The sequence below is a fragment of the Trichosurus vulpecula genome, chromosome 5, assembly GCF_011100635.1.
Source record: "Trichosurus vulpecula isolate mTriVul1 chromosome 5, mTriVul1.pri, whole genome shotgun sequence".
NCBI classification, from domain to species: Eukaryota; Metazoa; Chordata; class Mammalia; order Diprotodontia; family Phalangeridae; genus Trichosurus; species Trichosurus vulpecula.
In genome coordinates this window covers 37,198,851-37,214,611 of record NC_050577.1, presented here as the reverse complement: position 1 = coordinate 37,214,611, position 15,761 = coordinate 37,198,851, and the positions used below count along the sequence as shown (strand labels likewise).

The 15,761-nt window shown below is 37.2% G+C and overlaps 1 protein-coding gene across 7 annotated transcripts in view; it reads right to left on the bottom strand.

Moving 5' to 3' along the window:
- Positions 1-15,761, bottom strand: part of TBC1D5 (TBC1 domain family member 5) — a 635,464-nt gene that overhangs the window by 276,047 nt on the left and 343,656 nt on the right. For all 7 annotated transcript variants that reach the window (XM_036758387.1, XM_036758382.1, XM_036758384.1 and 4 more), the window contains one exon: positions 4,398-4,464. In XM_036758387.1, the coding sequence (XP_036614282.1) occupies positions 4,398-4,464 (67 nt within the window). The remainder of the gene's footprint in view (positions 1-4,397; positions 4,465-15,761) is intronic.

The following is a 15,761-nucleotide window of genomic DNA, read 5'->3' as shown; positions in this document are numbered from 1 at the left end:
GAGCAGATGGGCTTGGAGTCAGCAAGATCAGATTCAAATCACGCCTTAAACACTTTCTAGCTGTGTGATCCTGGGCAAGTCACTTTGCCTCTGCCTCGGTTTCCTCATCTGTAAAGTGGGGATAATAATAGCACCTACCCCCAGGGTTGTTGTGAGGTTCAAATGAGAACATAACTGTAACACACTTAGCGCACAGTAGGCACTATAAACACATCAGCTATTATTTATGATGATTAGAAGCTATTTTGTCTTCTCTCTTTTCCATTCAGAAGTGGTTTATATCAGTACAATGCGAAGGATTTTTGGCACTCACAATAACATATCATTACTAGCACTATAAGCAGGCATTATTAAAAAGACATGAACTATGTTTTCTGGTTTTGTACCATCGATGACAAGGTAACATTAATACGAAGAGATTTATGAATGAAAAGTGATGTGGTGCAGGGGATAGAATGACAGTCTCAGAGTTAGCCAACCTGAATGGAGGTCTGACCCTTGGCCAGTCATTTAACGTGGGTGCCCCACATGACCATCTAAGACAGAATAGGTATGAATCTGCATTGGCAAAGCAAGTTCCCTCATATGAATTTTATGGATTCGTGAAAATGCAAGTATGGAAAGTAAATGAACAAAGAATGAGTGAATAAAAAATACCAATAAACACAGAGACCAAAAATATAAATTAAAGATTAGCAATGGATATCTGCAAAAATTTAAGTGTATTTTGTGAAGTGGTAAGCAAAGAGGAAGTCACAGAATGTGCATGTTTTGATAGGATGAGGATGGCTTGTCTTAACCACTTATTGGGCTGTTTTCCAATTACTTGATGAGATTTCAGTCCCTACCTGAATACTAGAAAAGAAAGTGGGAGGCAGTTAGAGAACCTGAACTTCCTGAACATTATTTCAAAGTATTATCACTATAAATTTTTCTAATTATTTTAATTAATATAAATTAGTTTACTACTTTAATATAAACTAATTAGTTTAAGTAAAGCTTAAGAGAATCATGACAAGATAATAGCAAAATAATTTTCAAGAGTGGATTTTACTAAAAAAAAAAACAACAAACTATGGTCATTACAGGGTAGTTTTGTATCAATCTGTCTGTTACCTTTGATAGTAAAATAAAACCCTGAGCTGTATTTCCATGAATCTTTCTGCATTTAACCCAAGTGTCAAATTTACAACTAAGCTCATTATATTAGAGAAGCTACTGCCTACGGAGCAGAAAATATTCATTTCACACCTTAAATACTATAATACTATTTAATAACAGTGCTGGCCTGCCAACTATTAAAAACCAGTTTCTATATACTGAATTACCTTAGCTTTTTATCTTGCCTTTTTTAATTACCATGATAAATTAATGTTCTAACGCTAAAACAATGACAGGCATTGATTAAAAATATATTAGTTAACAACTTTAGTATTATTGTGCAAAGTTATAGTGGAGCCTTCATTTTCAAAATACAATTATCATTCAGTAATACCTGAAGCTGAAATACTTTAATCTTCAAACTATACAAGGACAAAAGAAACTGCAACTTAATACTCTGCTTTCATATTATCACATTTCTCTCGAGTGGGTGTTTTATAATATATCTCTTATTTACTGTAATTAGCAAAACTACCAATATTGTAAAATATAATTTGTCAACAAAATTTACAACTATGTGGGATTCCCTCCCCCCAACCCCTTACTCTGGTTTAAACACATCCTTAATTCCCTTTTCAGTTACTACGGGTTTTAATAGTTGTAGTAGTAATAATAACAATCACGCTTTTATCCGTTTTTATGCCACTTTGTGGTTTTCAAAGTCTTTTTGTATGTAACAGACCAACCCAGTGACAGGGCACGGTCTATATTATTATTTTCATTAGAAAGACTGAGAAACCAAGTAACTACATTAAAGTAGCTACCTGCCAACACTCTTATAGTTCATTAGTGACTGACTCCAGACTATTAGTCCCCCGCTTCTTTCTTCAATATCTTTCCATTGTGGGTCAGTCCAAGTACAGCAGAATCAAAGACACCAATTACACCTTTTTTGATGAGACACAAGTACAGTCCCAAAGACACAAAGCACACCAACCCATCTCAACAGGGCTGCTTAAACTACAGTAAAGCCTGCATATGTCTGCCTCACGATCATCAGAAGCTTCATGCAGTGTGTTTACTTAAAGAACTCTCTTGTGTCGTATCACTGGACACATGTATGACATGGACTGTCATGACTAGGCTAGGAAGCTTGGTGGCACAGAAGAGAGAGCACCGGGCCTGGAGTCAAGCAGACCTGAATTCAAATCCAGCCTCAGAGAAGCTGGGTGACCTGAGCAAGTCATCTGACTCTGTTTGCCTCAGTTTCCCTAACTATAAACTGGGGGTAATAATAGCACTTACCTCCCAGGGTTGTTGTGAGGACACACGGCATAATGATTGTACAGCGCCTGGCACATAGGAGGAGCCATGATGATGATGACAGGAAAGAGGTGGCAGGTTTTTAAGCTCACACAGTCTTCCTGGTGTGCATTACCGTCCTCTGTACTACGTAGAGAACTTAAAAGAATTTACCTGGGAGATCCTAATCTCACGCTTGGAAGATGTGGCTAGCTCAGCAAAACTACAATGACATCATCATGACGCCTTCTATCTGGAGCTGCCCCAGATGGAGCGCGGCATGGCCATTTCGGGAATAGTAGCTTGAACAGGCTACTGCATATGAAGGCGCTATGGAGTCCACATCTCACATTACTGTACTAAAGGTGAAAAATGCCAGAGAACAGTAATACTGATCTTAATCTAAGGCCTTCCATAAAGGCTCCACTAAGCTACCCAAAGCATTAATGGTTGTGAGTTATTCTTCAAGAGTACTATTGCAAAGGGACCGTACAACCAAAGAACCAAAAGCTAGCTGCCTTTAAGCAGGGTTCATCAGGAGAAAAGCTACTATGTGTGAGAGTTGAGCAATTACTTGTATTATAAATCACAGACATATGCATGGACTCCAGTTTACATTATTAATGGAAGAAGACTGAGAGCTTACACAATAACTCAATTTCGGGAAGCTATGGAGACCTTCCTTCACTTATTCTTCTAGTCGAAGACTGAACATCTATTAGATTTACCAGAGACTGAGAGGGAGGAAGGGGAGACACGAAGAGGTGTTGGACAGAGAATAGCCTACCTACCAGAAGTTTATAATCTCAGTAATGTTGAAATAATAAGCAAACACAAATAATTACAACATATGGGGAAATAAAATCTATAGCGGTAATTACAATACAAAGAAGCTGAGGAGCAGTACTATATTTCCATCTCCTCTTTGGCTTTTAAAATCCTTCACAACTTTGCCCCAACCTACCTCCTAGTATTATTACACATCACTCTCTAACATAATTTCTAGAATCCACCTAAACTGATGTCCTTACACACACAGGATCATGCTCCTTATGTATGCCTTTGCATAGTCTGTCTTACCTAGATGTCATTTTCCTTCACCTCAACATCTCAGAATTCCTCATTTTCTGTAAACAATTCTTCATATAGGAATCCTTTCTGGGTGCCCCTAACTTCAGTAATTCTTTTTCAAAATTACTTTGTATTTATTTCATATGCATTTTGTTCCCTCAGTTTACAGAATAAATGGAAATTCCTTGAAGGCAGGGGCTGTTTTTCATTTCTCTTAGTATTCCCTTCATCTAACATAGTGCTAAGTATACTGTAGGTACTTAATACATGTTTACTGATTAACTACTTAAAATTAATATGCTAAATCTATAAAATCTGTGATCCCAGTCCATACTTTCATAGTGAATTTATGCTGCCATTAAAAATAAGTCAAGAGAATCAATCACACCTAAAGATAAAGGGCTGCAAACTAAATGACATTTTTTAGGTATCACTGCCATTCAAAAAAATCTCGGTATTTAAATTTTATTTTCCAGATAATAAGACCTAGAATTTAAACCTTTTTATCAGTTATATGATAACAAAGAATCTATTATCTCCCCTAGATTCTCTACCAAAACATAAACATGCTCGAACATTTACTCAACCAAAATTCAAGTTGGAAGAAAAACCTTAACAAGAGCTCAGATGGGCACGTGTTTTATTTACCAGTATATTATTTTTGCCACTGAGCCAAACATAAGGCTGCCCTATTTCCTGACAAGCCCCCAGAGGAAAGGCCGACAAATAGCATTTAATACTATCGTGAATTCTTTTTGAGCTTTCTTTAAACTCTCTTGGGGTCAGTGCACTAATAGTATAAAACCTTGAGTATGTTTATTAGCAGGAAATATTATCAAATGTAAATAGAAAGCTTTAGCACTGCTACAAATTTACCGAAAGGATAAGGTATGCAGGAGCTAGATGATAGACAAAGGTCCTACCTGTAGGAAATAAAAGTGCTGTCGGAGTCTGTGGTAGGATTTATTCTTCCATTTTCACTGGATTCACCTAGAAAGGAAAAAATTGCAAAATACTCAGAAATAAAACAAAAAAAGTAAAAACAATATAGATATATACATATGCACACACACGTATGTGTATGTTTATAAAAACACATGTGATAACTATATTGCTTGAACATCCTGGTGAAAGAAATTACTCTTGAGAACGAATGGTTGTTTTTTGAATTTGGACACTGGTATTATCAAAAGTAAATTGCCATGTAAATTACTAACAGGCACAAGTGAAATAAATGTCTATCAGCAGAAAGGGCAATATAGTAATTTCTACACAGGGGATAGATAATTAGTTTATCATCAGTATGGTCTGAACTTTAGGCCCTATTAATTGTAAACCTTTTAAATAAATTTGACATTGTCATGTTTTGTTGGCCATTAAACTACACTTTTGACCAGCGATGAACAACATATCCTACGTCCCTATATCTGTCTAATTCCCGTGAACTTAATATATTAGGTGAGCACAAATCTCCACCACGAGAATCTTGATGAGTCTCTTCATTTAGTGTTCAGCAGAGAGTGGAGAAGAGGGAAGTGAAGCCCTGAGCCTGGAGCCATGAGCCGTTCAGCTATTCTTGACTCATGTCCAACTCTTCGTGACCCCGTGGAACAGAACATGCCAGGTCCTTCTACCCTCCATTATCTCTCAAAGTCTCTCCAAGTGCACATTTGTTGTTTCCACGACACTCTCCACCTCAAATTCTGCTGTCCCCTTTATCCTTTTGCCTTCAATCTCTTCCAGTGAGTCCTGTCTTCTCGTTATACGGCTAAAGTATTTAAGCTTCGGTTTCAGTATCTGACCTTCCAGTGAATGGCCTGAATTAATTTCTTTAAGTATTGACTAATTTGATCTCCTCGCTGCCCAAAGGACTCTCAACAGTCTTCTTCAGCACCACAACTTGAAAGCATTGATTCTGTGGTGACTTAGATACTATTGGTTTCTGCCACTAAGAGCTTTCTGACCTTGGCAAGTTACATATTCTCTTTGATCCTCATTTCCATTACAAGAAAAAGAGTGGGTCAGAATTACTCTAGTGCTGATTCCCTTTGAATGAATTACTTTATTCATTTAGACATTTCATATTTTGAATGTAGGTTTTGAAAGAGGTTCAGTAGTCTTTTTAAATCTTCAGAAATGGTCACTTTAAATCAGGAAACGCTTTAGGAAGACTACTTTTTTTTTCTGGGAGGCAAACTTCAGTCCTTACAAGATCTCATCAAAGTGGACCCCCTCTCTTCCTCCAATGTGAGCCATCAATTCCAATCCAATTCATACCCTCGAATCCTCAGCAATTATTGTCTAGGTGCCCTGGTCAATTTTCTGTGGTGTTTGTTCAAAAGGTAAGGGCTTCTCTCTGAATCCCAGCCACAGTGTGGGTGCTCACTGCTCCCAGCTTTCTCTGGAGCTCCTTCCATCCACTGCAGCCACCCAGCTTTGACGGATGGTCACTGATTTGTGAAAGCTGGGCCTTTGTAAAGTACACATCTTCTTTTGAAGGCAATCCAGGATACTTGTAGCTGACTCAATTCTCTGGACGTCTTCACTTCCTTGCTACTTGCCTTTCCACCCTGGAGAAACTTGTGTCCTGAGTCACACTATCCCGCTTGGTGGGCACCCTGATCTACCCTTGTCCATCCTTTCATGAAGGGCTTCAGCGATGCTCACTTTACTCCTGCCCCAACTCCTTCTCTGGGCTTTTCTACCTCCAGGCCAGTTGCCATGACCCTGTCCAAATGTACTTCCTGCTACTCTACCCGTGTTTCCAGGCCTTCTTTATGTGTTGTCTTTACCCACTAGAATATAAAATCCTTGAGGGGAGGGACTGTTTTATTTGGTTTTATTTACATCCTCAAAACTTCGTTAACACAGTGCTGGCACACTGCAGGCATGTAATAAATGCTTATTCTTTCCATCCACCTATCCATCTCTCTGTCTCTGTCTCTCCTCTTTTGCTAGACAACTCATTGCCTAAATGTAGTGTCTATCCAACTTTCACGTACTGATGGAAGAGCTCAACAAGCTGTTCGTTCATAATAACTGGGATGATAGACAGTATTCCTTGACTAGGTTTTTCCCATGTGGATAGTTAGACCAAACACTCTTGAATGCTCGTGGAATTCAATCAGGAAGGTCTACAATGTTTCAGGAGATTATACAATCAGTGCAACTCTGTCTTCAAAGTGGAGTATCTGAAGGAACTTACCATCAATTCACTTAATCAACAAGCATTTAATAAGCACCTAGTAGTGGTGCAGTATTATTAAGGATAATACAATTAATGAAAAAATCCTTATCAATAAGCAGCTTACTTTCCACTTAGAGAGATGACAAAAGTAGAAGTATATAAGGAATAAATATAAAAAATGCAAATAAGTATAAAGTGTTTAAACATAAGGTAGCTTGGGAGGGAGGGCATTTAAGGGGCTCTGGAAAGGCTTCACATAGGAGGAAGTGCTTGAGTCACACCTTGAAGGAAGCATGAGATACTGAGCTGGACGTGAGGAAACAACACATTTCTAAGCATGTAAGACATTGAATGTAGTGGCGCGGACAGAAGATGGAGGGTCATGGAAGAGGAACCAAGGGAAGGCCAGTGGGGCTCTGTCACAGAGCGTAAGGGAGGGAGCAATGGCCAATAAGCCTGAAAAAAGAGGTGGAAGTCAAGTTTGGGAGAGCTTCCAAAGTTAAGCAGGCGTTTATATTGAATTCTAGGAGAAACAGGAAACTATTGAAATTTACTGTATACAGTAGAAACACGGAAAAGGACGTGCTAAAAGAAAATTCCTTCGGCAGGAATGTGGGGTTTGGACTGGAATGAGAAAAGACTGGAGGCAGGGATACCAAATAGAAGGACTCTGTAATAAACTGAGGTAGGAGTCAATGAGGGTCTGAACTAAGGTGAATGGGGAGAAGGAGTTACGTGCAAGAGGTATCTTGGGGGTAAGATCAAGGAAAACACAAAAGTTATGAGTGTGGGACACTAGAAGAATGCTGGTGCTGCTGACAGAAGTAGGGAAGGTGGAAGAGGAACAAGTCTGGTGGAAAAGCTAATGAGTTCAGTTTTGGACATGTTAAGTTTGAGAAATCTCTCTAGGAAATACAGTGTGACATATCCAACAGGCATTCCAGTTGAGCTCCACTTCAGAAATATTCCAGAGAATCTAATCTTTTTTTCTCTCTCCATTTTCTTGTAGTTTTGTTTTACTGATTTATTTTTGTATTTTATACTACTGTCTTTGCCTGATAAATTTCCAATAAGAATAACTAAGAAAAACATTAAAGCAAAACTGACTGATAGTGCAACTTAATCTGACAGCATATGTGACAGTTTTCATTTAGCACGCTGCAATCCCTATCAAGAAAAAGCAAATGAAATAAGGAATTTCTTTTAGGGGGAAAATTTGAAAACATTTCTAAGGACTAGAACTAGACTCTTCACTTCTTTAATTGCTGCCTGCAGAGTCTGGGAAAGCTGGACGCAGTTAATAAAGTTCTGAGGCAAACTGAATAGTCACTAGAGATATATTATTTAATTAAAAAAATTTTTTTAGGGATATATTTTGTATCACTAGGCAAAGTTATGTCTCATTATTTGTTTTCTGGGACCAAGCTGGATCACTGCATTGAATCTAAGTTCAGCCGCCTTTTAATGATGTTTCTGTTTGAGTAACTCTCCTGTCTAGCCCTGGGTCATCAAAGTCTGCGCCTGTTTCTCCACATTTTTCGTGTTAGTTCCTCTTCTATGGTCTCATCATGATAAACACTTATATGGTGCTTTCAGATTTGCAAAGTACCTTATAAATATGTTCTCACCTTATCCTCACAACAACCCGAGGAGGCTGGTGTTATTATTATCCTCATTTTACAGATGAGTAAACTGAGGTAGGCAGAAATTAAGTGACTTGCTCAGGGTTGCGCAGTAAGTGACTTGAAGCTGGATTTGAACTCAGGTCTTCCAGACTCCAGGCCCAGCACTCTTTGCACTGCTCCACCTAGCTGTTCCTAGGCAGCATATATCATAGTTTCTTTAGCCATTCCCCAAAATGATATGTACCCACTTTGATTCCATTTGTTTTATTTTTTAAATAAGTTTTATTGATATATTTTTAAAATATCCCTTGTCCCTATTTTCTAGCCATGTTTGTCCTTCATAATTTTACAACATTCACTCCTTCTGTGTGGGTGTTCTTTGACGCTGCTGTGGTCATTTGTGTATATTACTTCACTCTGTGTCAGCTCTTCCCATGCTTCTCTGTAGTCATCATATACTTCATGTCTTATTGCACAGTAATATTCCATTACATCCATGTACCATCCATGTTTTTTAGTTATTCTCCAAATCAATGAGCATCTCTTTTATTCTGATTCTTTGCTATCATGAAAAAGTGGGTATAAATATTCTGATTAATACGGTGACTTTCTTCTCATTGAGGTATAAACCCTAAGGAATCTCTGGGTCAAAGAATGTGGACATTTTAGTCTCTTTATTTGCATAATTCCAAATCACTTTCCTAAACAGGTGCACTGATTCACAGCTCCATCAACAAGTCACTGGTGCAGCTCTCTTCCTATACCCTTCCAATGTGGATGATTCCCATCTTTTGTTATCTCTGTCAATTTGCAGGGAGTAAGATGAAAACTTATTTTGATTAGGATTTCCTCGTACTAATAGTGATCTGGAGCATTCTTTCATGCGATTTTGAATACTTTGCAACTCTTCAGTTGAGAAATGCTTGTTCATATCCGGTGACCACTGATCTACTGAGGAATGAATCTTGGTCTTAGCTGTACCTGTTGTTCATATATTGTGGACACAAAACCATTATCAGAGATTCTAGTTATTTGCTATTTTTAAAAAGGGTTTCCATGAATATTAGTGTTATATGTGGGATCTTATATCTACTTTTTTAACCTCCTTGGGGTATATATGCTCAATAAAGAGAGAGTTGTTTTAATACAAGTAGCATCTCTCTCACCTGCCTTGATTTTCATTAATTTCATTTCAACTTATTCTAGAAATTTTGACACATCTTTGCCATTTTGTTTGTTGTCTTTCCAGGTTAACTTTTAAACGTTATCTTGAGATGGCTTAGTGAGTTTGTTTTTACACACGGCTTCCTGTAATTTCTTTTTTCATCCCACTGCCTCCAACAGCTCTAAGAGGCTCTATTACTCATAACTTTCCACTGTCATCATCTGAAAGATTTTATAAACAAATATATATTCTAAGCCTGTGTTGCCCAGGAATGTGATTTCCCTCTGCTTGGAGCTGACAGTCGCGAGCTTTTACTGAGCGCTCTCGGGCAGGTAGAGCAGGTCACCTCTGCCGCTTCACTGGCTCCGAACAACAACTCTGCAACACGGGTTACTGTTACTGCCACTTTACAGATGAGGAAACTGAGACTGGAGGCGGTTACTGACTTGCCTAGAGTCACAAAGCTGGTCAGTGGCTCAGGCAGGATTTAAATTCCGGTCTTCCTGACTCTAGGTCCAACCAACTATCCCCTAGACCAACAAGCTGCCTAAAAAGAAGCCCACGCACCAACAAGGTATCGCTCACTCTAGTGGTTTACAGGATCTTTAGGTAGCAAACAGTGTCAGTTTGTGTTCGTGGCTGCTCTTTTGTCCATTTCCCTTTTTGGGGGGTGGATGAGTGGGTGGAGGGATGTCAACAGGCAAATACTACGCGATGGATCTTTGATTTTGTGAGCGCAGAGAGCTCCCCTCAACAGCACAGATCGTACTAGGACTAAGTACACTCTAAGCACCTTCTTGAGGCACCTGAGGTTAAATGATTTCCCCTGGAGCACAGTGCTAATGTTAGAGGGAGGATTTAAACCCAGATCTTCTGGACTCCAAGCCAGTGCTCCATTCTTTAGGCCACACTGTCTCATATAAGGTGAACAGCTTGTTGAAATGTCTTCTCAATTGGATGTCATGTCTTCCATTTTAATTGTTTCTCACTAGTTTAATAATTTAAACCTTTGCTCTAAAAACTTTGCTGGTATACGAATATCTGATGTAGAAATGGCTCCTACATTAATAACCATTTTTTTTTGCCTAAGAATACAGTCAATTTCATTTTCTGTAATGTTATTTAGTACTAGCCACATCCAGAAGTGTCCAATTCTGATATTGAAGGATCATGCTGCTTCTGTATGATCCATAAGTCTTTAGTCTTTTTTACTTTTGACCCACACTTTCCAAAAATATTTTCATCACCTCTACCCACCTCTGCATTGAAGTCATTGAGTATTTAAGTATATGTTGATTTAATTTGGAGTGTCATAAAATTCTTCCTAGAATTTCTCTACATCCTCATGCTCTGCACCAGATGTTGGCACATAAGTTGCAATTATCTTCATGGTTGTCTCTTTACAAATCATGAACACTACAATGAAAAAAACCCAAAGTGTCCTACAAAATGCTGTTTCTTGTTGCCATTGGACATATGAAAATGCCAACTCCAAGTCCCTTATTTGCCTCTCAAGGGATATCCTGTATACCATCTTTCATTTAGTTGCAACTTCCTTTTTTGGCTTATAGAAAGAAAGCCAATAATGGTATGATTTAAGGCTATGTCCTCTTACTGATCAACAGAGGAGGATCTCACATTTAAAACAGCTACAAATTAAGAAAATGTTTACAGATGGCCTTAAAACTATGATTCTTAGCATCTTCCTTTTTTTTTCCTATTGTCACTACTGAAAAGGAAGGGGGCCTCATTCAAATGAAATGAATTTTCTTATCTGTTTATTTTTTGCTTGGTAGACTGTCACGTCAGTTGACAAACATTTATTAAATACTTGAGACAGAGCAGACACTATGTCCAGGTATTGTGCTAAATGCTGGGGATACAGAAGAGGCAAAAGACAGTTGTTGTCCTCAAGGGGGTCACAATCTAATGGGGGAGACACCATGCAAACAAATATGTACAAACAAGCTATGTACAGGATAAACAGGAAGTAATTAAAAGAGTAAAGGCACTAGAATTTAGAAATGTTGGGAGCAGCTAGGTGGCCCAGTGAGTAGAGCACCGGCCCCAGAATTAGGATGACCTGAGGTTAAATCTGAGCTCAGACACCTGACACACTTACTAGCTGTGTGACCTTGGGCAAATCACTTAACTGAAATTGCCCTGCCTTTTCCCCTCCACAAAAAAACAAAACAAACAAAAATGTTGAGAAAGGCTTCCTAGAGAAAATGGGATTTTAGGGGTAGCTAGGTAGTGAATCTCTGGAGGTTTTCAAGTAAAGACTGGATGAACACTGGTCAGGCATGTTGTGGGAGGATTTCTTTGGTAGGTGGTTTGGAAGAGATGGCTACTGAGGTTCCTCAAACTCCCAAATTCTGTGAAGTACACTCTTCACTATTGTTTAGAAATCCTTGGCTTCCTTCAAGGTTCAGCTCTACTATCAAAATTTTTCCCGATTCCTCCCCTTCCCTTCTACCAACCAGGTGTCATTGCTCTCTCCCTCCTTCAGTTATCTTGAATTTACTTATCTTTGTATATTTGAAGGTTCTTTTTCTTTTTTAAAAATGAAGTCATAAGACTACTATTGAGTACTTTGTTTAAACTTTGAAATTAAGAAATTTAATAGGCAAGAACTTGCTTACATTACATATTCCTAATTCATATAATGTAATTTCAAATATGATGTTACATTCATTTTTAGCATAGTTAAAGCTTAATAATTTAATGATTTGCCCAATTTTAATTTATACTTTCCAACCACTTTGAGCAATCTAAGGTGCCACAGGAGATCATAACAGTGGTCCTGGTTAAGTCAAATAATAATTATACAGCTTTCACTTTAAAGATGAGATTATTTTTAATTATTGAGTATAGTACTTGAGGTACCATACTTATATAATTATGCTACTCATTAAATGGTTATTGAAAGCTGAAATGTAATTTTAATGACAGCTACCTATGTTTCCTCACACTCTTCGGAGTTGACAGATCAGACCAGATACTGTTACACTAAAAAAAATTTGTAGCTAGACTAAGTTTTCACATGGTTAACAATGAAATTCAGTCTATTTGAGAAACTTTTAGGTTACTACTTTGTTTTAAATGACTTCATAGAGAGAGTGATTTTACAAATAATGGAACTAAAAATAAAAGAAATGGTGGTAGATTTTCAAGAACAGAAAAAACTAGCAATTCTATAATTAATACTCGGATTCTGATTGGTTTGCAAGTATACCCAGCAAGTCTAAGACACATCTGCGGGATGAGACTAGTAACCTAGGCAGAGAAGATATTCCATTTGAAAAAAAGAAAAACCATCAACGATAGGGTATAAAAGTTAAGTTTATGTAGTCCATACATGTCTTATAAATTAGGAAAAAAGCTCTTAACACCTCTCAGAACTTTATGGGGAACCAAATAGCTGAGACCATTGTATTTAAATCTCTCTCTTTTGGTCTTACTGGATATTACTAAAGGTCTGGCTTTATTTAACACTTACATCCCTTTCATATAAGGTAACAATAAATATATCCTTTTATGATACAAAGAGTGGCATAGAAGAAAAAATATGAGTTTCTTTCTCAAAAACCAACTAAATAGGGGGCTATATTTATTTCACTAACAATATTAAAACAAAGATTTCAGAGTTTTCCGTATAGGGAAAAGGCAATAAAGTTTTGAAGAGGGAAAAACTGCTTTGTTCCTTCGATCCCCTAGTTGAAATTAATTATAGCAAATGTTTATGAAAACATCTGTTCCACACTGTTATAAATTCTTCATTTTAGCCTGGGCAACTCCAGGCTCTCCTGTTATTGGAGGAAAAAACCCAAGCTGGACCACTGCGAGGTTCACAAAAGAGCAGGAAGGAGCCCCACTTCTGCTCAAAGCCCCGTAGCCCACAAACATAGGATCAGTACCTGCCTGTGACTTTTCCTTTTTTTTTTTTTTTAAAAAAAAAGGGAAGGTTCCAGCTGGTGGCAGGGAAAGCTCATCTTGGACTGGAGAAGCAGGTTGTGAAATTTGACTCAGCCTGGCTCTTTTAGTACTTCCATTTTGGGGTTCAGACCTGTGGTTTCAGCCTTGTGGGGAGCTCAGGATGAGGAAACTCCCTTTACTAATAATGCAGGCTGGCAAATGTCATAGAAAGTATTCATCTTACCAGGATGGCCCGAGGGGAACAAGAGGTTAAGAGACTTGCCCAGGGTGACATATGCAGGAGGGAGGTGTGAGAGGAAGGATGATTCAATGTAAATTATTGATAAGAATAATTATCTAAACATTAGCTTTGTTGGGTACTTCAAGAGGTTCAAAGACAATACGGGAGTGGGAACATATGTGTAGTACTACTGAAAAATTACAATAGAGGGTGCAAGAGAGTTTAATATGAGTTTTGCAACTGCTATAATAATCAAGCTAAAAGATGTCATCTACCTGCTCACTTTATACTTAGAAAACAGTCTGGTAACTAAGGCATTAAAACAATTTTACACAAAGATCTGTAAATGATTAAATGGTACAGAAGCTAAAGCAGTGAAAAATACGCTTGCTATTAGTTGGGGAAATTAAGTCCCCTTCACTTCTGCTATTTATAAAATAAGTATTAAGTTGTAAGTAATAAATATTTTTTTTCTAGAGAAGTAGATCTTTTAAAAATACAGCAACAAAGATGCAATTCTTTATGAGTTCACTAAAACATTTTTTCTTATTGTGAAAATAACTGGGGTTTCACTGACAGTCTTGATTTTTAATATAACAAAAGTTAGGTAGGTTAAAATGTTTTAGGGTTAATATAGTCAATAAAAAAATTTCGATGTGTTCAAGTGAGTGGAATCAACTATATTTAATATTTACATTTCTATTTCTGTTGATATAGAAAGTTAATCAGCTGTATAATCATTACTGGTTTGACACGCACAGAGGAAAGTCAATTGTCTTTTGTTGGAAACAACATAAAGCAAATTTTCAACATTCAGATTTCATCTGAATTACATGATTCAAAAAACAAAAATTACATTCTACTAGTCATATTTTATGGCTTCAGGATACCAACTTTCCTTTGTTCCTAATTAATACGTCTGTCTTTCCTGTGTATAACTGATTAGGCCAGAAATAAATCGGTGGTGCTTATACATGAACTAAGCAAAAGGCCTTGTGGCATCACTTTTTCCTGGACCAAGGCTCTGCTTAACTCTGGGTGTGGCATGTCAAAAAAGGTGCAAGGCCACCATCAGGACTAAAACAGGCTTCCCAGTAAGACCTGGGGGTGGGGCTGTTAATGCAGAAACATCTGTTTTATAATAAGCTTTATAGAGGGAAGACTAGTGAGTTTTAAACTGGTTTAACTTAAAACCAGCAGAGATACCACCCTAAGATCATCTATCTATGCAAATAGGTTTTTATTTTAGATCTAAACATAGTCTTCTGAGTCCTTTGTAAAGCTCTATGTGGATCTGTAGATGTAATATATAACAAATAAAATACTGTACCTTGGAATAATTTTTAAAAATCTCACAATGCATATGTGTAATGAATATTTAACAGTAAAAGAAACAGACATGTTCAAAATAAGTTGCACAGAACGCTATGGGGAACCATATGTTTTTATGTAGAAAAGCATGTTAAGCTTTAGGATTTTTCACTAAATGCTACTATAAAGATTTAAAAGCTTTGTGTTCTATAATTGTTGTGTTAAATTTAATAAACAGTTCAAAAGATCTATAAATTGTATTCATTTGTCTGAGTACAATAAAGACAGGACATAATGACTCAGCATCCCCCTGAGACAGCCCTGGCCACAGACCTGCCTAACTTAAGACATGAATCAGGATAAAAAGTCCTTCTCTGGAGGCCTGTTACACACATCATTTACACTTAAGCATAGCACCCGCTTCTTATGTCTGAGTGCCCATACTCCAGCAAATATGGGCAATTAATGTATTTAATGATTTTCAGTTGTCTTCACTCTTCATTGTAAATTTATCTATTATGTAGTGGTGTTTTAATGATCATACTTGGTTTTCAAATAATATATTTAAAAGTTAACATTTTAAATAAGAATTCATTTATAAGATGGAAATAAAGCAAAACCCATGAGGAAAAAAATAGCATACAACTTCAGGAAGATAATTTGGAATTAGAGAGTAATGTGTTTCCTTAAATCTTTTTTCTCATCACTATTAAACATGCATTAGAAAATTTATTGAATTAAAAAAATTTAAACTGCAAAAAGTTCTGTCCTGTTGATGGCTGTAATTCTATGTTCTATAAACACATTAAAATAATGTGGGTGTGTTTATATATACACTCAAAG